Raw genomic sequence first — 22,133 nt, forward strand, 5'->3', positions numbered from 1 at the left:
AGTACATGTCCACTGTATGGAGAATTTGAGTTAATTGCTTAATTTGCAGAGATGCCATTGACAGACAGTAAAGAACCCCTACTGATCAGAGTTGCATCCAGAGAGGTAACAAGAAAGGGCCAGATCAAACCAAAATAATCACACTAGCCTACACTAGCATGGGTCCCTCCATTTTTAGGGAAAGTGAAATGAACACCATGAAAAATGCAGTCTTGATTTTCAGGGGAAGAGTTAAGATATAATCAACAAATGTCACAAAAAATCATAGAAAAACATTTCAAACCATCCAATAAAACAGATGTCTGCTGACCAGCAGTATTTCTTGCCATATCCTAGCAATCAGTTAGGAGTCAACAGAAACCTTTTAAAAATCTAAGGCAGGAGGGGCAGTTTTTTTCTGGAGCACACACTACATACATTCCTACACACCAAAATATCAATGAAATGAACCCACAACCTGCAGAAGCCAGTTCATATCTCAGTGGCATGTGCTGAATTGTATTAACCATAAAGTACAAAAACCATTTCTATGATACTTAAAAAAACACTTAAGAGTATGGTGGATGATAGCTGCCATGGGCACAGTGTGTCACTGCGTATGGGGGACTTGCCCTAAGGTTTGCCACAGTTTCTATAACTTCTGCAGTGTTAACTCCCATCTGTAAAGTCTCTTCTACAAGACGTCTCCAGCTCACCCCACTCAGTACTGGAGTTGAGAAGAAAAGAAAAAAAATCCCTCCATATGTTCAATCTCCAGAGTCCGCCTCCTGTTTTCAGTCCCAATTTCGATTGAAATGTCCACAATTTTGCCATCATGCTGGTGCAGAATATTCCTCAGGGCATGGGGGCTGCTCGATCCCCAGTGGAAATGTCTCTGATGCGCTCCCCTTGGTAGACAGGCCCCAATTCGGCTCACTTTTCCTTGCTGAGTGGAGCGGCCCCAGCAGCAGCCTGGGGCTCCGGTCACACTACCCCCTTGTTGGATCCCAGTGGGGCTTTTCCTTTGGAGGTGCCGCTGCTCCGTGGATCAATCACTTGGTCCCCTTAGCAGTCCAGCAGCAGGAGGGTGGGGTTGCGGCTCTGCTCCCCCCCAGCAGTGGGGCAGGTCTCAGCTAGCTTTGGGGGGGTCTGCTGCCCTGCTCCCCAGCAGTGAGGGGGGACTGATCTCAAGTCAGATTTGCCACTGGCACCCCCAGATTTCCTCTGGGAGGGGGGTACTGGGCTGCTGGGACACCCCCCCCAGATTTCCTCTGGAAAGGGGGGTGCTGGGCTGCTGGGACACACCCCCCCCAGATTTCCTCTGGAAAGGGGGGTGCTGGGCTGCTGGGACACCCCCCCCAGATTTCCTCTGGAAAGGGGGGTGCTGGGCTGCTGGGACACCCCCCCCAGATTTCCTCTGGAAAGGGGGGTGCTGGGCTGCTGGGACACCCCCCCCCGATTATCTCTGGAAAGGGGGGGTACTGCTGGGACACACACACCCCCGATTATCTCTGGAAAGGGGGGGTACTGCTGGGACACCCCCCCCCCAGATTATCTCTGTCCCAGACCCTGCTCATCCTGGAGGACCGGGGGTTGGATCAGTTTCCCTGGGGAAGGGGGACCCGTTGGTGCCGGTTCCGGGGGCCGCCGCGGCTCAGGCGCTGGCCCCCCCGGCCCGCGGGCCCTCGGCCGCCCGGCGCTCGGCGCTGCGCAGCAGGCTGCGGCGCAGCACCGGGTAGAGGCGCTGGCAGCCCTCCAGGCCGAGGCGCACGGCCTGGGCCCAGCTCTCGGGCGGCCCGCCCTGGCCGCTGCCCAGCAGCCCGGCCACCTGGTTGAGGCCGGGCATGAGGGCCACGGTGAGGCGGGCGGCGGCCGCGCGCTCCTCGGCCTCGCTGGGCTGCAGCAGCCAGGCGCCGCCGGGCCCGGGCGCGCGGCACAGGCCGCAGCCCACCACCAGGTCGAACATCTCCACGCCCGCGTCGGCCAGCGCCAGGGCGGCGGCGGAGAGCGCGGCCGCGAGCGCCGAGCCGCCGTCCTGCAGCACGAGCGCCGTCAGCTCCAGGCGCGCGCGCGGGTAGCGCGCCAGGCGCACGGCCGGCGCCAGCGCCTCCTGCAGCGCCAGGCCCAGCTCGCGCTCGCGGGCGGCGGCGGCGGGGCCGGGCCGCGGGCGCGCGCCGCGGCCGGAGAAGGGCGCGCGGCGGAACTCGCACAGCAGCCGGCCGCGGCCCTCGGCCGCCTCGCGCGGCCCGCGCACGGCGCACAGCACCTTGGTGCCGCCGCCCAGCTCCACGTAGGCCGAGCCCTCGGCCTGGCTCAGCAGCCCGGCCCGCGCCAGCAGCGGCCGCAGCGCCGCCGCCTCCCGGCCCGGCGCCGCCGGGTCCGCCTGGCCGGGCACCGCGAACAGCAGCGGGGCCTGCGACTCCTCGGGGCCCGGCACGCGCCGGTGGTCCAGCGCCATGGCGGCCTCGCGCGCTCCGCCCGCGGCGCCAAGAGGAGGGGGCGGGGCCGGCGGGGAGGGGTTAGCGCGGGCCCGCCCCGCCCCCTGCCCTGGGGCCCCGCCCCCTGCCCTGGGGCCCCGCCCCGCGACGGAGCCGCCCAGCCAAGGCCGCGCCCCCCCCTCCCGCCGGGCTGGGGCCCCCCCTTGCGGGGCTCGGGGCAGGGATCCTGCAGGCCCGGCCTGGGGGTCGCGCCATTGCGGTGAGCTCAGGCACCCGGCGGCTGTGCTGACAGAGGAGGGGACACGGGTTCCAGGTGCCCTGCCCCAGACTGGCCCTTCTCCAGCCACACGAGGGGCAGCACTTCAGGGAGCATGACAGGGCAGCTGGGTGGTTTGGGGCAGACACAGTCACGCCTCTGCAATCACACACCCTGCCTAGCCCCTGCTTCCCTGTGAAGCTGGGCTCCCTCCTGCTGGAGGCACAGGACAGTTCCGGATTTTCCAAGCGGGCATAACCTCTCCCATGCATGCACTATACCTGCACAAAATGGGGCTTTTGCTGGTTTGGGTGAGGTTGCTAGAGGTTGACTCGAGCCCTGGCATACATTTGTAAAGTATCGATGGAGCTATACTCGCTCTGGTTTCCTATGCTTCGTTCTACCTTTCCTCATCCCTCTGTTTCTCCTTTATGGAAGCCTGGGGTCTGATTCATAAGGGAAGCAGCATAAGGCCTTCCAAGATATTACAGGGCAAGGGTCACTAGGGTCATGCTAGGGAGAAGCCACCCTCCAACCCTTCCCCTGTCCCTGGTGCAAGCCTCTCTGTGTACATTGCTCCATTCCCTGCCTCTCCAGGTGCACAGTGAAAAGCAGTTCTTAGGCCAAATGAACCATTGGATTCATGAACTTGTTCTTGGCAAATTTTACCAGCCGCAGGCACTACTGCAAAGGGCCGAATATCTGATTAACAAGCTGCTCCCACACTAAGTTCCCTCACCAAATCAAAATGGCAACTTAATTTTTCAGGAATAAGCCTTTCAATTCACAGTACTCACTCTATATGTCATTTTATTAACACGGAGCCTACTGCTCACAGTTCCAAGCAGAGGTACGTTTGCCCAGCTAAAGGCAGGAGATATAGCTAAAGCAGCGTAAATTAACACTATTAATATTGTCAATGAACTGCGTTAAGAGCTTCCCACATTATCCACTGCTGGGTAACAGTGGTGAGGGATAAAATACTCTAGCAGCTTAGATCCTAGCTCCCACCCCCATTCTCATTACAGCTCATGCTTCCAGGGGTAGTAACAGGAAGGGGGTGGTAGGTGCAGACTCTTGCCTTTGATGCATCTTAATTTATTTTAGAAGGTTGACAATATTTAGCACCTTGGACTGTGCTCTGCAGACTTTACAATAATTAGTTAATCCTCACAGCAGCCCTCGGAAGTAGGTCAGTATTATCAGCTTGATTTTACACAAGGAACAGCGACAGAGGGGTGAAAGTGAAGTGACTTAACCAAGGCTACAGCAGGAGACCTCCGAGCCGGATTAGGACACAAGTTGCTGGCTCTCTGTCTCTTGTTTTGAGCACTACAGCATGATTCTGCTTTTAGTCTGCTAATGCCTCAAGCAAATGGATTCAGAAGGAATGACGTGCAGCATCTGTCTCCGCAGTCTCCACTAGAGTAAACTGTAACCTATCAGCCAGGCTGATGAGAATGAGGAGGGAGTTGAGAGCATTCCCTTATGTGCCATGAGCCAGTGCAGGGGCATTAAGTCAGTTCTTCAACTCGCCCAGGTGGAGCTTGGCAAAGTCTGTGGCCAGTTTCAGAGCCTTCTCTAAGCAGCCAACATTCCTGCCCGTAGCCTGGGCAGACACATCTTTCCCACCACCTTTGCCATCCATCAGCCCCGACACTTCCTGCACCCACTGGCTGGCCTTCAGACCCTTGTTGGCTGCCTCCTGGAAAAGCAAAAGAGTTCAGATTATTAGAGAGACAGCAAGGCTTGGAGTCAATTCCAGTGACTGCTGGGGGAAGGCAGGATTTCCAGGCTCTGTGCTGTGGCTGACAGTGCCAGGGGTTGAAGGAGCTAGGCAGGCAAGCAAGAGCCCCCATCTTTGTTGACATCAGTGGCTCAGACTACTGTACCCCTTTCAGGAGTCTGATTTGTGTTGCATACCCCAAGTTTCACCTCACTTAAAAACTACTTGCTTTCAAAATCAGACACAAAAATCCAAGTGTCACAGCCACTAGTACTGAAAAATTGCTGACTTTCTCATTTTGACCATATAATTATTTTAAAAAAACCTATAGGAATATAAATATTAAGAATGTAAGCTCAGCCATACTGGGTCAGACCACTGGTCAATCATAGAATTTCAGGGTTGAAAGGGACCTCAGGAGGTCATCTAGTCCAAGCCCCTGCCCAAAGCAGGACTAATCCCCAGACAGATTTTTGCCCAGATCCCTAAATGGCCCCCTCAAGGATTGAACTCGTAATCCTGGATTTAGCAGGCCAATGCTCAAACCACTGAGTTATCCCTCTATCTAGCCCAGTATCCTGTCTTCTGACAGTGCCCAGTGTCAGGTGCCACAGAGGGAATGAACAGAACAGAACAATCATCAAGTGATCCTTTCCCTGTCGCTCATTCCCAGCTTCTGGCAAACAGAGGCTAGGGACACCATCCCTGCCCATCCTGGCTAATAGCCATTGATGGACCTATCCTCCATGAATTTATCTAGTTCTTTTTTGAACCCCATTATAGTCTTGGCCTTCACAATGTCCTCTGGCACAGAGTTCCACAGGTTGACTGTGCGTTGTGTACTTACCTTTCAGTATATAGTATATAGAGTAGTATAAACAAGTCATTGTCTGTATGAAAGAAGTAGTTACCTTGTGCAGTAACAATGGTTTTTCGAGATGTGTCCCCCTGTGGGTGCTCCACATTAGGTGTCGGTGCATCCTTGCACTGCAAATCGGAGATTTTAGGTAACAGTGCTTGGTCGGGTCGTGCATGCACGCACAGTAGTCGTCTCTCGGTGCTGTTAGCACCTCATGTAGCATGCGTATGACCCAACCCTTTCAGTTCCTTCTTTACTGCGGAGCTCAAGGTACGAACTCCGAAGTAGAGGGGAGGAGGGCAGGTAGTGGATCACCCACAGGGGGACACATCTCGAAGAACCATCGTTACTGCACAATGTGAATAACTACTTCTTCAAGTAGCATCTCTGTGAGTGCTCCACTTTAGGTGCCTGTAAAGCAGTGCCCCACTGTGGACGGTAGGGGCTTGGGAGTTGTATGTTGTAGCAGAGAGCACAGTAAGGCCTAGTATAGCATCTGAGAAAGCACATTGGGTGATGGCAGAGTGTTTTGCAAAGGTGTGCTCTGATGCCCACTCGGCTGCCCTACATATATCGATTAGAGGGACATTGTTCAGGAAGGCTATGGATATAGCCATGGCACAGGTAGAATGGGATCGGATTCCTGGTGAAGGTTCCTTGTTGTGCAACTGGTAGCAAAGTTGGATACAGGTAGCGTTGCATTTAGATAGTCTCTGAGTCGATACTGCCCAGCCCTTGGAGCATTCTGTTATGGAGATAAACAGTCTTGGGACTTTGCGGAAGGGTTTGGTTCTGTCTAAATAGAACACTCTGGCTCGTCTAACATCTAGTGTATGTACGGCAGCCTCTTGTGTGTCCCCGTGTGGTGTAGGGTAAAATGTGGGCAGGTGTATGGTTTGATTTACATGAAAGGATGTTGCTACTTTCAGTAAAAAATTTGGGTGTGGTTGTATGATGATTTTGTCTTTAGTGAACACAGTGTAAGGAGGTTCAGCCATACGTGCCCTGATTTCGCTGACTCATCTAGCTGATGTGATCGCTACCAAAAACGCAACTTTCATAGACATATGAAGGAGTGAACAGGTCGCCAGTGGTTCAAAAAGTGCTCTTGTAAGGCATTTGGTACAAGATTCAAGTCCCCTGGTGGTGCCGGTTGTTGGACTTCTGAGTGCATGTTCTGTATACCAACGAGGAAGCATCTAGTGGTTAGGTGAGCGAAGACTGACATTCCCTCCACCTTATGGTGAAAGGTTGTAAAGGCCGCTAGGTGTACTCTGACTGAGCTTATGGCTAAGCCCCATTCTTTTGAGTTCTAACATGTAATTTAATATGATCAGTAGAGGTGCCGTGACTGCCGTTAGTTTTTGTTGGCACCACAGTGAGAATCTCTTCCATTTCTAGAGGTTGGTATGTCAAGTGCTAAATCTCCTGCTATTTAACAACAGCTGTTCCACTCTTTCTGAACAGTCTAATTAGCTATGTTGGAACCATGTAGGAGCCATGCTTTGAGGTGGAGAGTCCAGCCTCCATTCTGTGAGAGGTGATCCGTCCACAATGGAAGAGGTCATGAAGCACACACCGTTAGGCGGACAGGTAAGGGAACCAAGTCTGTCTGGGCCAAGTGGGAACAATCAGAATGATGTGTGCTCTGTCGGCCTGTATCTTATGAATAACTCATGGGATTAGAGGTATCGGTGGGAATGCATACAGGAGGATGTATTCCATGATATGAGAAAGGCGTTCCTGAGTGACTTGGGTGCTAGTCCCTCTCTGGAGCAGAAGAGTGGGCACTTGTGCTTTGCTGCTGCTGCAAACACTCTATGGATAGATAGCCTCATTTTCTGAAATATCAGTTTGAGGACAGTCGTGTATTTCCCATTCGTGTTCCTCAGAGAAGTATCTGCTTAACCTGTCCGCTGTTGTGTTCTGACACCCCGGAAGGTGATGCCGCAATGGTTATGTTGTGGTGAATGCACTAGTTCCACAATTTCAGGGCTTCTGTGCAGAGAGAACAGGAGCGAGCTCCTCTTTGTTGACTGATATAGAACATGCATGCTATGTTGTCAGTTAGTATGCGGATTGATTTGTTCTGTATGATCGGGAGGAAGCGTCGACATGCATTGTATGCCGCTCGGAGCTCCAGGAGATTGATGTGGAGCTGAGTTTCTGTTGCTGACCACCTGCCTTGTATGGTGTGTTGGTCTAAGTAAGCACCACATCCTATCAGGGACGTGTCGGTCGTGATTATTAGTGAAGGAGAGTCCTGTTGGAAAGGGATCCCTGTGCAGACGTTTTCTGGTTTCGTCCACCAGTGTACTCACACGACGACCTAGGAAGGTAGTGTCACTTTCTTGTTTAGAGTGTTTGCTGGGCTTGTACACAGTGCTTAGCCAGCCCTGTAGGCACATGTAGTCTCGCATGGTGCACGACGAATATTGTGGCCGCCATATGACCTAATAGTTGTAGGCAAGTCCTCGCGTTATATTTTTGAACCTGTGGTTGGACAGCATTGCTCTGGCCTGTGTGGAATCGCGGTAGGCCCTGATGAATTCCAGTTGTTGTGTTGGGTTCAGAGTAGATTTCTGTATATTTATCTGCAACCTTAGTGTGTGAAACAGTTTGATGGTTGTCTGTACCACGTGCGTCGCTTATTCCCGAGTCGTACCTTTCAGTAGACAATCGTCTAGGTACAGGAAGATCATCACTCCTCTCCTTTGTAAGCGGGCCACGTCACTACCACAAGGGTTTTTGAAGAAACTCGAGGGGCAGTGGAAAGGGTACCAAGGGGTAGTACTCACCCTACAGTGAATCTTAAGAATCACCTGTGAGCCGGGTGTATGGTAATATGGAAATAGGCATCTTGGAAATAGAGGGCTGAAAACCAGTCCCTCCTGTCTAGTGTAGAGATAATTGTGGCCAGTATGACCATCTTGAATCTGTGACTGCGCACAAATTTATTGAGCTTCTTTCTGAAGGTCTAAGATGGGTGAAAAAATAATGGGAGTAAAAACCCTTCCCTTTGTATTGATTTGGAACTTGCTCCACGGCACCAAATTGTAGGAGATGGTTCACTTCCTGTCGTAAAAAGTGCTCGTGAGAAGGGTCCCTGAAGAGGGACGGGGATGACATAACCCGATCTTATGATCTCTAGTACCCATTGGTTCATTGTTATTGCTGCCCAAGCATAGTAAAATGGGCACAGGCGGTGGCCAAAAGTTGGGGTAGGAGTGTCTAGCAGCGCTGTATTGTGGGGGAGGTCATTTGGACCTCTCAACCAAGACTTCAAAATTGTGGCTTGGTTGCAGATGGTTGAGAAGATGAGGACTTGTTTTGTGGAGCCCGACGTCTTTGTGGACATTGTTTGTTTCTGTTGTGACCAAATTGCCATTGTTATGAGTGTTGGAAAGATGCGTCTCTACCTTTGTCGCTTATTTGGTGGAATGTATCTACCTAGTGTACACAGGGTGGCCCGAGAATCTTTCATCGTGTGTAAGACCTCATCCATATTGGTGCAGAAGAGCTTTTCCTGATCAAACAGAAAGTCCTCCACCTTCAATTGGAGCTCTTTTGGGATCCCTGATGACTGTAACTAAGATGCTTTACATATTACAACAGCTGTGGCCGTTGTTCGTGCAGCAGTGTCTGCTACATCCATTGAGGCCTGTAGAGTCATATAGGCAATTATCTGTCCCTTGTTCATGATGGCAGTGAACTGGGGACGTTTGTTCTCTGGAAGGGCCTCTAGAAAGTCTTGCAGCTTGCTAAGACATCAAAGTTGTATTTTGCCATGAGGGCTGAGTAACTGGCAACCCTGAATTGCAGTGACAAAAAAAAAAAAAAGAGTCCTGTGGCACCTTATAGACTAACAGACGTATTAGAGCATAAGCTTTCGTGAGTGAATACCCACTTCGTCAGAGACTCTGTCGCTTTTTACAGATCCAGACTAACACGGCTACCCCTCTGATACCTAAATTGCAGTGTGGCTGACGAGTACACTTGACAACTGAAAAGGTCTAATCTTTTGTGCTCCTTATCCTGGGGGGGTGTAGCGGAATTGGGGTTGTTTGCTGCGATAGTTGGCAGCTTCAACCACCAAGGAGTTGGGTTGTAGGTGGGAGAAAAGAAAGTCCATCCCTTTTGCTGGTACAAAATACTTACTGTCAGCCCTTTTACTGGTAGGTGGTACCTCTGCAGGGGTCTGCCATATACTCTCTGACAGCTCCATGATGGCATCGTTGGTAGGAAGTGCAATTTTTGATGACGTAGATGTCTGCAATATTTGTAGCAGCTTGTGCTGGTTCTCTTGCACCTCCTCAAGCAGAATGTCCTGGCTGGCCGCTACTCTTTTGACAAGTTCCTGAAACTGTTGCAGGTCATCTGTTGTAGTTGGAGGTGGTAGTATGATAGCCTCATCAGGTGAGGAAGATGAGTTATGAGCTGGTGAAATGCCTTTCTGTTCCTGTTCGGAAATTATTTCTTCTTCTTCTGCCACCCCTTCGGGTGCCTCTGATGTTTCCCTGCTCGAGGAAGGTGAAGGAGAATGAATTTCCCGTTGGGCTGGGGTAAAGCATCTAGTATAGTGGGGTCTATATGCCGCCATGGGGTCCCAGGGAGGCCACTGCCTAGGGAAAGGTGGTGGTGGGCAGAGCCAGGGTTCCCATACCATTGTTGCTCCTCATGAGATTGGCAGCAATTGGTTCTGGCAGTTTCCCATGGAGGTCTCCTCTCTGTAGGCAAAGAATGCTGGGAGGAGAACTGGCTACCCTGTGCATCCTCCCTCTTCATCACTGTAGAGAGACTATGAGGCAGGCCATGTGAGGCGCTGCTCTGTTCGTTGGCCCGGTGATTGCTCAGTGCCAAGCAGCAGTGACTGCGGTACCGATGAGACCGCTGTGTCTTTCTGATGCAGAAACTGTGGTGGTGCAGATGTGGTTGGTGTCATGCCATTACACCACATCTGTGGTGGTGCAGATGTGGTTGGTGTCATGTCCACCTTTGTCGAGACAGTTGGCACCATTCTCGGTCTCTCTGCCGGTGGCAGCATTGCCAGAGGAACTGATCTCGGCACTGTGGAGGAGGCATGATGTCTCGACTCCATGTTGGTGCAGCGGGGCTCGGCAGAGGTCCGCAAGGGGACGATGCTCCAGAGCCTCAAAGGTTCCCGCTCTAGATTAGCTCGGCACCAAGGATGCCGACCTCACCGGGGACCTCTTCTTTTTCCCCGAGTGTTCCTTTTCAGGGGAGTGGGGCTGTCGCGGCTCGCTTCCTAGATGGTTTGGAAGACTGAGCACACCCGTTATTAGAGGTTTTGCTCATAAAGCCCTCTGCTGATGTGGATTTGGTTTCCTGAGGAGGCTGAAGAGATTTTTCCATCAAGATCATCTTGAGGCGGAGATCTCGGTCACACCTTGCCCTACCCTTCAGGCTGCTACAATGAGCACATTTCTGGGGGATATGGGTCTCCTGCAAACAATGGGCACAGGATGTGTGGCCATTGGAGATAGGCATCGCCTCATGGCAAGATTCACGTTTTTTAAATCCAGGCGAGCCGGGCATCGTGTCCACTAAAGTTTCCCAATTGGGAAACGAGCGAAAAATCTCTCTCTCTACACACACAAAAAAGAAAAAAAAAAATTTTGAGTAACTAACTAGTTAAGAGTCTATGTATTAACTAACTATCTAAAACTAATTTATTTCTAGGAGAAAAATGAAGAGGCAGCACTACCACTGAGCTCTGTCTGCAGCTGAGGATGGTTAAGAAGGAACTGAAAGGGTTGGGTTCTGCGCGCGCTACGTGAGGCACCAACGTCACCACGAGACTGCTGCGCATGCACGACCCAACCCAGCACGGCTACCTAAAAATCTCCAACCTGCGGTGCAAGGAGTCACCAACACCTAAACTGGAGCACCCACAAGGACACTACTCGAAGAAGAATTTTAGTTTGTACTGACTTCACTAGTGCTTTTTATGTCGCCTGTTGTAAAACTAGGCAAATATCTAGATGAGTTGCTGTATCCCTGGAAGACCTCTGCATACCCCTGGTTGAGATTACAGGCATCCTGGAGAGAGGAAAGAGGGGTTGGGGGACGCGAAGCCTAGTACTTCACATGGTCTATAAAACAGCATCCAGGGTGAAAGGGCAGAGAGAGACACTGGGCCCCAATATACACCAGGATAATATCAGTGAGATGGGGAAGCGAGAGCCAACTGAACATTGGGGTGGGGTGGAGAAAGTGTCACGTGAAACAGGGAAAAGAAGAGAGGTAAGTGGAATTCATCTAACAAATGGCCCTGAGCCTGATCCAGAGAGAGAGATTTCAGTCTGAAGACAGTTTTTTTCAGGAACAGCTTTCAAAGTGGGTTAGACTACACTAGCAACAAGGCACTCTTATTCCAGATGAAGAGTGTCTGCGTGTGGCGTTATTGCAGAATAGCTGTTTCTGAATAAACCCCATTGGACTGAATTACTGAAGTAATTTTACATGGTGGAGTCCCCATTACAGACACCCTGTGCATGAGGGGTGCAGGAATCCTGTAGTGGCCCCCCCAGCTGGTGGTGAGTGCTCTAACCCTCCGTTTGAATGGCTGCAGGGTGGACGCATGGATGGGTGCACACACACATGGTACTACCTGAGGTACTTGGCATAAGCAGGTGATCTTTCCAGCTTCATTATCCACTGAGAAGAGCATGGCTGCAGTCTGAGGGGAATAAGCCTTGAATAGCTTCAGAGATTCATTCAGAGCCTGTGGAGTGACACATATATACACAGAGTCATGGCAAGAACCAGTCCATCCCAGCATACCTTCCACCTGGCCTCAGAATACACCGCACATTGCAGGCTCCCACACAGATTACTCTGCAGCCCCAGCCAGGACGGTCCCTAGTGGCCCTGAAGATAATTTGACACAAGCCATTGCCAGGCCGAGATCCTTGAAGCAGCGAGCAGCATCTCTGTAGCGCTCAGACTCTCAGGGGTGCAACGTAGCCTGCACAGATCCTCTAGAATTGACATGGCCTTCCATGTTTGCATCAGCAACAGTGGCTGCTTGTCCAGTCACCCCAGGCCACCGCTTGGAGTACTGTGCTTCTGAAGCCCATGCAGACTCTACTCTCGAGCTGTGCCAGCTCCCCAATCCAGACCCAACTCTCAGCCTCATTCAGTTCCCCATCTCTGGTCACTTGAGGCCTCATAAATCTGCAGCTCTTCAGCCACAAAACCAGTGAAACCATGGTTTGCAAGTGGGGGGAGGGGAGAGCTGCTCAGAACAAAGTGAGGAGATGACCACCTCCTTAGCATGCATACAGCTTGCGGTGGGTGAAGGGGAACCTGCACAGGCGGACAGATCTTCTGTTGTGGCCTGCAGGACCTAAAAAGTTATATCTAGAATACTCAAGGAGCAGTCTGAGCCATTAGTGGTTATCTTTGAAAAGTCATGGAAGATAGGAGAGATTCCAGAGGACTGAAAAGGGCAAATATAGTGCCAAGCTATAAAAAGGTGACCTGAGGAATTAGAGACCAGTCAGCTTAACTTCAGTACTTGGAAAGATAATGGAGTAAATAACTAAGCAATCATTTTATAAACACCTAGAACATAATAAGGTGGTAAGTAACAGCACGGATTTGTCAAGAACAAATCGTGTCAAACTAACCTGATAGCTTTATTTGACAGGGTAACAAGCCTTGTGGATAGAGGGAAGTGGTAAATGTGGTATATCTTGACTTAAGTAAGGCTTTTGATACTGTCTCACAAACTAGGGAAATACAACCTGAATGGAGCTGCTATAAGGTGAGTACATAACTGGTTGGAGAACCATTTCCAGAGATCAGAGAAGTAGCCGTGTTAGTCTGGTTCTATAAAAGCAGCAAAGAATCCTGTGGCACCTTATAGACTAACAGACGTTTTGCAGCATGAGCTTTCGTGGGTGAATGCCCACTTCGTCGGATGCAAGACGACGAAGTGGGCATTCACCCACAAAAGCTCATGCTGCAAAACGTCTGTTAGTCTATAAGGTGCCACAGGATTCTTTGCTGCTTTTACATTTCCAGAGAGTAGTTATCAGGGGTTCACAGTTAAGATGAAAGGGCATATCAAATAGGGTCCCACAGGGATCAGTTCTTGGTCCAGTTCTGTTCAATATTTTCATCAATGATTTAGATAATGGCAGAAAGAGCACACACACAAAATTTGTGGACGATACCAAGCTGGGAGGGGTTGCAAGTGCTTTGGAGTATAGGATTAAAATTCAAAATGATCTGGACAAACTGGAGAAATGGTCTGAAGTATATAGGATGAAATTCAATAAGAACAAATGCAAAGTACTTCACTTAGGAAGGAACAAATCAGTTGCACACATACAGAATGGGAAATGATTACCTAGGAAAGAGTACTACGAAAAGGGATTTGGGGGTCTCAGTGGACCACAAGCTAAATATGAGTGAACAGTGTAACACTGTTGCAAAAAAAGCAAACGTTCTGGGATACATCAGCAGGAGTGTTGTAAGCAAAACCCAAGCAGTAATTCTTCTGCTCTACTCCACGTTGATTAGGCCTCAGCTGGAGTACTGTGTCCAGTTCTGGGCACCACATTTCCGGAAAGATGTGGACAAACTGGAGAAAGTCCAGCGAAGAGCAACAAAAATGATTAAAAGGTCTAGAAACCAGCTATGAGGGAAGATTTTAAAAATTGGGTTTGTTTAGTTTGGAGAAGAGAAGAAAGAGGAGACCTGGTAACAGTTTTCAAGTACATGGTCTAGATAATACTTAGTCCTGCCGTGAGAGCAGGGAACTGGACTAGATGACCTCTCGAGGTCCCTTCCAGTTCTATGATTCTATGATTAGTCAGCAGAAGTGGGCTGCAGGAAGGGTGGGTTGGAGCGGAGAGGCTGGCAAGAAATAAATCCCTGAGCACCAGGCACAAAGACTTTCCAAAGGAGATGGAGATCCCTCACTCAGAGAAAGATCTGGTGTATTTACAGAACTCCCAGAACAGGCTGTGTGTGGATAAGCTGATGCACATGACTCCAGCTGTACTGTTAGATGCTGCCAGCCCAGGGGGCACCGTCAGGATGTGGTGGCTGTAATCTCACTGTGTGCGCAATCCCCCAGGGGGCACCTCCAGCACACTATTACACAAGGGGACATGCCAGCAGCACGATGCAGAAAGGCTCCTGGACTCTGGTGACGGAACATAGCAAGGGAGATGCTGTGCAGATCGCAGAAATGGCCCCCGAAGAGAATTCTAGATCTAGAACAATGTTCTCCTTCCCCACAGAAGCCTGCAGATCCTATGGAGACGAGGACTGTGTAAGTGGGTGGATGGAGCTGTGACACATAGGGCAATTTCCAGCAATATCTTTGAAAGCCTTATTGTATTAACTCAATTTATTCTTGTGGGCCGGGATCGTATGGCTCTCTAGATTGGTGGAGAGGCCTGGAAGCTCCAAGGATTATATTGAAAATGTGCCAAACACTGGACTCTGGGGACAAGAAGTCTTCAGTAGATTTCCTGTGGACTCCCGAGGGGAGATTACTACAATTTCCTCCATCTCCAGTTATGCAAAATCCCAGCCTTTGGAAGCTAGGATCTAAGGCATGGGTCATTGTCTGCTGATCACCTGTTCCCAGAGACTGGAGATCAGCCATTTCTTTATACAGCTTGGGCCTCTGAACTGCCAGCCTGGTTCTGGTTTGGAGTCAGAGACCGTTATGAACTTGTCACTACAGGGAAAACCCAGCTGTTGGTTCTGAAGGACTGACACCTACTAGAGCCTGAGGCTGGAGTTGGGGTGACCTCCAGTGAGCTTTTTAGCATGTCTGTGGGTTTGGTTTTTTTTAAAAATAGAGAGCATTACAGAGAAATCCTCTCTCTTAAAAATAAAGGTACTTACTCAGAAGGGGCTGCATGCTAACTTATAACTGCCGGCAATGCACTAGGCATATCCTCTGGAGAGAAGGCAAAGTGCATACACTGGCCTTGTAGGCAGCCTGGTTTGCTGGAGATATCACAGTGTAGGCAGGGAGGAGCGCAGCCTTAAAGGTCCCCCGGTCAGGAGGGAGTACAATGCAGGTCTCCGCCCAGGAGAGGTGACGGCTGGGAGATGGAAGTCTAGAGTGGGTGGCCTCCAGGGACCACGAAGGGGGAAAGCAGGTGCAGTTACCCTGAAACTGACAGGAGGGATGGCTGGAACGAGATCAGCTGGGAGGCTGTCCATGGAGAAGTTTAACAGGGGCATTCAAAGTGGATGGCTGCAGCCTTGTTTACACGACTGTCCATTTACGAGTGGTGCTTGTCAGTGGTAGAGGCTCAACCAGCACAGCCAAACAAGCACTGCGAAGATGAAAGGACGGATTCAGCTCGTGGCTACTTGAGATGGAGGGGGATGGGAAACAAGCTTGCCCCTGCCTGTAACAAATCCAGCTGGACAGGCTACAGAATCTGGAGAACGACACTCCACTCGCGCTTGTCTTAGGCTCCACCTCGTCCCTGCCTGGGGGCCAGCACAGGACACACTGTACTCACCTGGCTAGTTTTCAACGTCCCATGTGACAGAACTTCTGCTGCGTCTCTGCAGATCTTCCTGTTCAGAAGTGTTTCCAGCCTGTATTTTCCCCTTATTCTAGCTACCTCCTTGGGCTACCCTTACTTGGGTCACTTAGGAAAGTCACTGAGAGATTTTTGAAGGGATCCCCATCCTCCCCCAGAGTCTGGAAGCTGGGATGTGGAAGGAGAGGAGAGCGGAAGGACAAATAACGGAGATCCTCACCATTCCGGTTATGTTTCGGGTGGGCTTAGTTAAACTAGAAGGAGGGGTGCAGAGACCCAGCATGTGAACAGCAGCACACACCACTCCCCACACTAGTCTGTGCCCCCAGATGGAGGCTCGCAAACAGGCTGTGTAATGAACACGCTGCGGAAGTGTCCGTCTGCCCAGAGCACAAATTCAGAGGCTAGGTTCCAAGATTCCCAGCCATCTGTATGGAGGGGGCTTGGAGAGGCTGTTCTGCCCTGGTAGCTGGGTTACCTTTGCTGAAGCTCCACTCTCCAGTTCCAGGACCACCAGTGGCTGGTTAGGATGACTGTCAATGAGCTGCTTGGTCTTCTCCAGCACCTTCGAGAACACACGGAGAGTCAGACTGTAAATAGGTGCGTGGCGCTTGGACACGGAAGGTCCACTAGTGACAGGGAAAGATTTCAAACCTCTGCCAGCTGGAGCTCCCCACCTCCCCCTCCCTGATCATTTTGCCCCAATCCTGCACGGACCCAAACACTGGGCCAGCCAGGAGTGCAATGCAACCTTTGAGCGTGTGCAGAGGAAGATCTGTGTATGCAACCCAAGAGAAGGTTGTGCTGTACACAGCCTCTCCAATGCAGTCACCAGGTACCACGTGGAGTCAGAAGCAATAACTACCAGTCCATTCAGCTGCAACCCATAAATATCCCACCTCAGGCCCTGGGCTGGCCCTGAAGCATTTTCCAGGAACTAAGGTGGTTCGCCCACCTTTCTGTCCATCAGCACCCTGATGGTCAGCTGAAAACATTTATTATTGTTACAGAGGACTGTCCAACCTCACTCCCGAGAGGTAGCTACGGAGGCACGTGGGAAGGAAGAGGAGATTGCGAAGGGGAAAACAGAGACCTTGACCCCCACATTTAGGCAGCGCAGGCCCCTTCCACAGGGAGGAGAGCAGCATCCATTTGTTTGGGTTGGGAGCAGGAAGCAGAGCCCACACGGATGTCCACCATAACCCCCATCCCACCAGCGTTAACCAGCTGGGCTAATGGGCTCACTCGTTTCTGGATGTCTGCTTTGCTTGTGCGGTCCAGGTCATCCATAACCTTCTTCAGTGCTCTGAGCGCCTCTCTCAGCTCATCCTTCCGCCACTGTGGGGTAACTGCGGTAGCCAGTGCCTGGAAGCAGAAGAGGGGGGTTCAGGCTCGAGGCCTACCACAACAGGAGGCCGAGGTTTCTGTGCTTCCCACCCTAATGAACTAGCTTTAAACCCAAAAAGCCACTCAAGCAGAGCACCCAGCAAGAAACTCCCTTCCCAACGTCACACATGAGACAGAGAACAAAGTGGCATTTGCTGAATCTGTAATGCATGGTCCACCTAGGATACTTCTGTGGCCTCCATCACCATAGTGTCCGAGTGCCTCCCAACCTCTAACAGATTTAGCCCCTCAACACTCGTGTGAGGCAGGACAGGGCTATTACTGCTATTGGAATAGTGGAGACTGAGGCACAGCGATCCAAGGACCTGCCCAAGGTCACACAGGACCGTGGCAGAGCAGGGAATTGAACCTGGGTTTCCCAAGCTGCACTTTAGGCACTGGACACAGGTCCCATGCACCCTTGGGTCCCAACTGCTAAGTGACTTGCTTTGATATAAGAACCCGGGCTAAGGCATCTCACTCTTCTCTGCTCCTGCCAGTCTGACGCAACGCTCCTGGAGGGGCTGGGGTCCCAACCCTACCTCACTGAGGTCTGCAATCTCCTTCTGCACGTCCTTGTTGGGAGCGGTCTGGACCTTCACTTTGGCATCCAGGGCAGAGAGCAATTTCATGAGGCTGTCCGCATTCCTGAGTGCCTGAGAGAGCAGAATTCAGTTCTTAGCTCCATAGGAGGGCTACCGAGCGCTGGGCTGTCCAACACCATGCGACAAAGGACAGAAATACTACAACCCATGAGAGAGAGAGAGATGTTCCTACAGGGAGCTACAATGAAGATCTCTCAGCAGCAGACCAAAATAAGGTAGTGCTTGTCTATTAGCCAATCTCACACCCAGTACCTGCCACTCCCCTCCTAGTACTGGCCTATGTCAGATGCTTCAGAGAAAGCCATTAAACTCCACAAAAATGCACCTCACTGACCCAGGGAGAAAACGCCTTCTTGACACCAGCTGGGGATCAGTTTACACCGCCCAGCACGAGGACTGGAACTCAAGTGAACAAAGACTAAACTTCACAAAATTAATTGCAGCTGACAATATAGTGGTTGTCCCAAGAGCTCTGTCTCCACAGCTCTGCTCCAGGGCCGGGTTCTTTGTGCCATTTGCTCAGTAAGCACAGAAAACACTTACAGATCTATCGTACCAAGAGCTGAAGTACTTCCCTGGGAGAGCATCGTCCTATAAGATACCACCCAAAGAATGGAAGTGCAGCCGCTACAAAGCTATCAGGAAGCATTTCTTCTCCATTTCTCTCACCCCTTTCACCACCCTTTGCCATCCTTCCTCCCACCAACCTGGTTTGGTATGGCCTGGCAGGAAATCAGACACTCTAATCACTCCTGTTGCACTGCCAGTCTGACTGACACAGCTGGAGGGTGTGCAACTGTGTTGCATGGAAGACTCCCCAGCTCCACCCTCTGGCTGGAGGCCTGGCAAGGGAACCTCCCACACAGTTCTCCTAGATCTGCAAGGGCATTGCTTGCTTCACCCATCAGGCCTGCAGCTTTGAAGCTAAAGTTAGAAGCTGTAAATGCTGCAGGCACCTGGGGTCAAGTTCTCAGTGGTATCACCCCAGTGGAGTCAGTGGTACAAGGACCATTTAAACCCAGTGGAGGATCTGGCTCTTAATCTTTAATACAGATGAAAATCTCTTGTCCACGATCGGATTGCCACACGCACATGCTCCAGGAGGCTACTCACAATACTTGGATTTCACAATGATCCCCCCTTCTCTCTCCACTTACCTTCAGCGCCTCAGCACCAGTGATTGCAACTATCCTCCGGATGCCTTTAGCAATCGCTTCTTCAGAGACAATCACAAAAGGGCCAGCATGGCTTGAGTTCTGCAGGTGTCTTTGGAAAGAACAGACAAGGTGAGATGGCTATAAATCCTACCACTGTCCCCCCATCCTCCTTCTGTTCAGATACTCACGTCCCTCCGCAGAACTCGACAGAAGTGATGGAGCCAGCGGCGCTGGAGGGATCGGCCAGCATGTCCTCCACGGGGATGCCAATGGAGACAACACGCACAGGATCAGGGTAGGTCTCATCAAACACAGCTCGCAGGCCCTGGATAGCTTTTGCTGCTGCCAGAGGGCAATCCTTTGCATACACAGTCTGGGGAGGTCAAAGCAAGGGGATCAGATGGGCATTGCCAGCACAGACAGAAATGCAGATACAGGTTAACAGCTGTAACCAAAGCATCAGAACTTTTCATCTCACTTTCAACAAGCAACAGTTGCATTTGTCTCTGGGTGAGCAGCCTCAACTCTCACATCTCCTCCTTTGAGACATATGCCCATTCTGTGCTAACCGCTGCTTAGAGAGTTAGATTCATAGCCTGACAGATTTCAGCATCCAAATCAGGCTATGGCTAATGGCTCATCAATGATCCAGCGACACCTGGAGAACAGTGACCATGAGTACTCTACTGGCCATCCCACCAAAGAGATGACATGTACACTGACATGACAGGTGCAGCGAATAAAGAACAGCCAATTTATATTCTGGGAAATAATGATGAGGCTCACAGAGTTCAGTTTAAACCTATATTTTCCAGTGAAAATAAGGCCACATCTTACCAGGAAATCTGAGTTTATACCAAAGAGGCCAACAAAGAGCAGCTCCTTACCCTCCAGTGACTGTGGTTCTTTGAGATGTTGTACTCAGTGTGGATCTCACTCAATAGCAGTGCTATGAGAAAGAATCCACTCTGAAACACGAGGTGCAGGTAACCCCTAGGATGGGATGCACACTGACACACACTTGAGGACCGTCTCTTGCGGAGATCATGATCCTCATGCTCTCAGCTTTGCAGTATCATTGCATCCCGCTCAGGACTGCGCCACATTACAGATCAACACTGGCCACCTCCAGACCCAATCTAACACAAAGGGCATGCAGCTAGAAGACAGAGAGCCAGCTCCCGTAGCAGGAGATATTTGGGTCATGTCTGAGATGAAACCTCTACCCATGAAACACGGGCAGAGCCATGCAGGGTGATGGGCTGTGAGGAGATAATAGGGATCCTTGATCTGCTCTGGTCAGCCAATTCCACTCTTGCTCACAGTGCACAGCTGACAGTCAAGAGGGTGGGATGATAAGGAACTGGGCTGTCAAGCCAGCATGTGTCCTCCTGCCTGCCGCACTCCATATCAGCACCACATTTTTTCTGCAAATTAATGCCCTGATTCTCCACTTGGCCCAGGTTTAGGAGGTAGAGAAGGAGTGTGAGTGTGGCATCACCACCACCGCCACCCCAGGGGAGTGAGGCGGAGGGTTAATGGACCGAGCACATTGGCAAGCTGAGCCTGCGGCTCCCGCCATCAGAGTCCTTCAGCAAGCACCCTCTCCCCAGACCCAGAGGCGGCACCCCTGCCCAGGCACACCTTGGCTTCCTTTATCATTTGGTTGGCAATCTCTTCTGCTTTCTTGATCTCCTGGGTGGACATAGCTCCCCTGGCAGTAAAGTCAAATCGCAGCCTGTCTGGGGCAACCAGGGACCCTCTCTGGTCGGCATCCCCCAGCACCGAGCGCAGGGCAAAGTTGAGGATGTGGGTGGCAGTGTGGTTGCTCATGATGGGTCTCCGCCTTGGCTGCAGGGAGCAGAGGGAAAGCAATTATTAAAGGGTTCTGTGTTGGAGGAGCTGCTACGTGCCTCCTGCTTACACACCGTTGGCCTAACCCAGTGAGAACTGACTATTCATGGGACAGAGAAGCAGGAAGTTACAGCTACAAATCAGTTCTGCTTCAAGAGAAATCTGGGCCAATGCAGGATGGAGAGACCAAAAACAGCTTCTGTCTTGAGGCTGCTCTGGGGCCAGCATCAAGGAAAACGGTCTCAATCCAGTTCCCAGGACCCCTGTCACAGAGACCATCTCCCCAAGTGTCCCACTGGTTGGCAGTGCTTGGTGAGAGGCCGTGAAGGGGGCGAGGCACAGTGGGTGGGGCCAGTGAGGGGGGAGTGCACAGGGAGTGGCAGGCTGCCCATGTACAGGAGAGAAGAAGATTTTACATGCTAGGGTTCAACCAAGTATCTTCTACCAACATTGAAGACACCCGAGAGAAAGAAAAATTTGTTCAAAAAAGAACTAGATAAGTTCATGGAGGATGGGTCCATCAATGGCAATTAGCCAGGATGGACAGGGATGGTGTCCCCAGCCTCGTTTGCCAGAAGCTGGGAATGGGCGACAGGAGATGGATCACTTGATGATTCCCTGTTCTGGGGCACCTGGCATTGGCCACTGTCGATAGACAGGATACTGGGCTAGATGGACCTTTGGTCTGACCCAGTCTGGCCGTTCTTATGTAACTGAAATCTCGTAGAGACCAGGGCAGCTGGACAGTCCCTTCCTAGCCAGGATTTCACTAGTGCCCCAGTCTAACTCACATCGCATTAACCCTTCAGGGCAGAACACAAATTCCAACCGCCAGCTCCTGGGGGACTCGTGGCTCAACCTGAGCTCTACTAAATGACATCTGCAAATCCATGACTGCGATCCAAAGCTCGCCGAGAGGCAAGAGTTCTCAGGCACACAGCATCAGACCATTGTACACTGGGCAGAGAAAGACCCAGATCTTCTGCTGGGATGCCCTGATGGGAGCAGGCAGCGGCCTCAGAATGGTGGAAGAAAAGGAGACACCAATCTCTCACAGGAAAGAGAGATGGTGTCACCACCATAGCATTGCTCTAACTCACCTCATCAATATACAGACGGACTTGGTCTCCCACTTTCAGGCTCCCGTAGACCATTCCTATGTGAAGCACGTAGCCCCCCCGGATCTGCACGTTCTTCACCGTGAACTCCGCTTTCTGTACCAGATGGGGGAGAGCACAGACAGCAGGGGAGTTGTTGTTATTCCACCCAGCATCCTGGATGGCAACTGAAAAGCCCTCAGAAAAGTAAGTCCCAGGAACACAGGCG

The 22,133-nt window shown here is 51.3% G+C and overlaps 2 protein-coding genes across 4 annotated transcripts in view; both read right to left on the minus strand.

Moving 5' to 3' along the window:
* Window positions 1-7: 7 nt before the first annotated feature.
* EXOSC6 (exosome component 6) lies at window positions 8-2,445 on the minus strand. The gene has a single exon (XM_044987819.1). The coding sequence runs from the start codon at window positions 2,435-2,437 to the stop codon at window positions 1,634-1,636; it is 804 nt and encodes a 267-aa protein (XP_044843754.1). The 5' UTR covers window positions 2,438-2,445; the 3' UTR covers window positions 8-1,633.
* A 1,021-nt stretch (window positions 2,446-3,466) lies between these two features.
* Window positions 3,467-22,133, minus strand: part of AARS1 (alanyl-tRNA synthetase 1) — a 38,932-nt gene continuing 20,265 nt past the window's right edge. For all 3 annotated transcript variants that reach the window (XM_044987215.1, XM_044987217.1, XM_044987216.1), the window contains exons 13-21: window positions 21,908-22,021; window positions 20,598-20,804; window positions 19,142-19,326; window positions 18,954-19,062; window positions 17,734-17,847; window positions 17,051-17,170; window positions 16,284-16,370; window positions 11,890-12,003; window positions 3,467-4,378 (exon numbers count right to left, since the gene is read on the minus strand). In XM_044987215.1, coding sequence (XP_044843150.1) covers window positions 4,193-4,378; window positions 11,890-12,003; window positions 16,284-16,370; window positions 17,051-17,170; window positions 17,734-17,847; window positions 18,954-19,062; window positions 19,142-19,326; window positions 20,598-20,804; window positions 21,908-22,021 — 1,236 coding nt within the window. In that variant the 3' untranslated portion in view covers window positions 3,467-4,192. The remainder of the gene's footprint in view (window positions 4,379-11,889; window positions 12,004-16,283; window positions 16,371-17,050; window positions 17,171-17,733; window positions 17,848-18,953; window positions 19,063-19,141; window positions 19,327-20,597; window positions 20,805-21,907; window positions 22,022-22,133) is intronic.

The sequence above is a fragment of the Mauremys mutica genome, chromosome 14, assembly GCF_020497125.1.
Source record: "Mauremys mutica isolate MM-2020 ecotype Southern chromosome 14, ASM2049712v1, whole genome shotgun sequence".
NCBI lineage: Eukaryota > Metazoa > Chordata > Testudines > Geoemydidae > Mauremys > Mauremys mutica.

Coding starts and splice junctions, on each gene's coding strand:
- EXOSC6 (XM_044987819.1), bottom strand. CDS start 2,437: ATGGCGCTGGACCACCGGCGCGTGCCGGGCCCCGAGGAGTCGCAGGCC.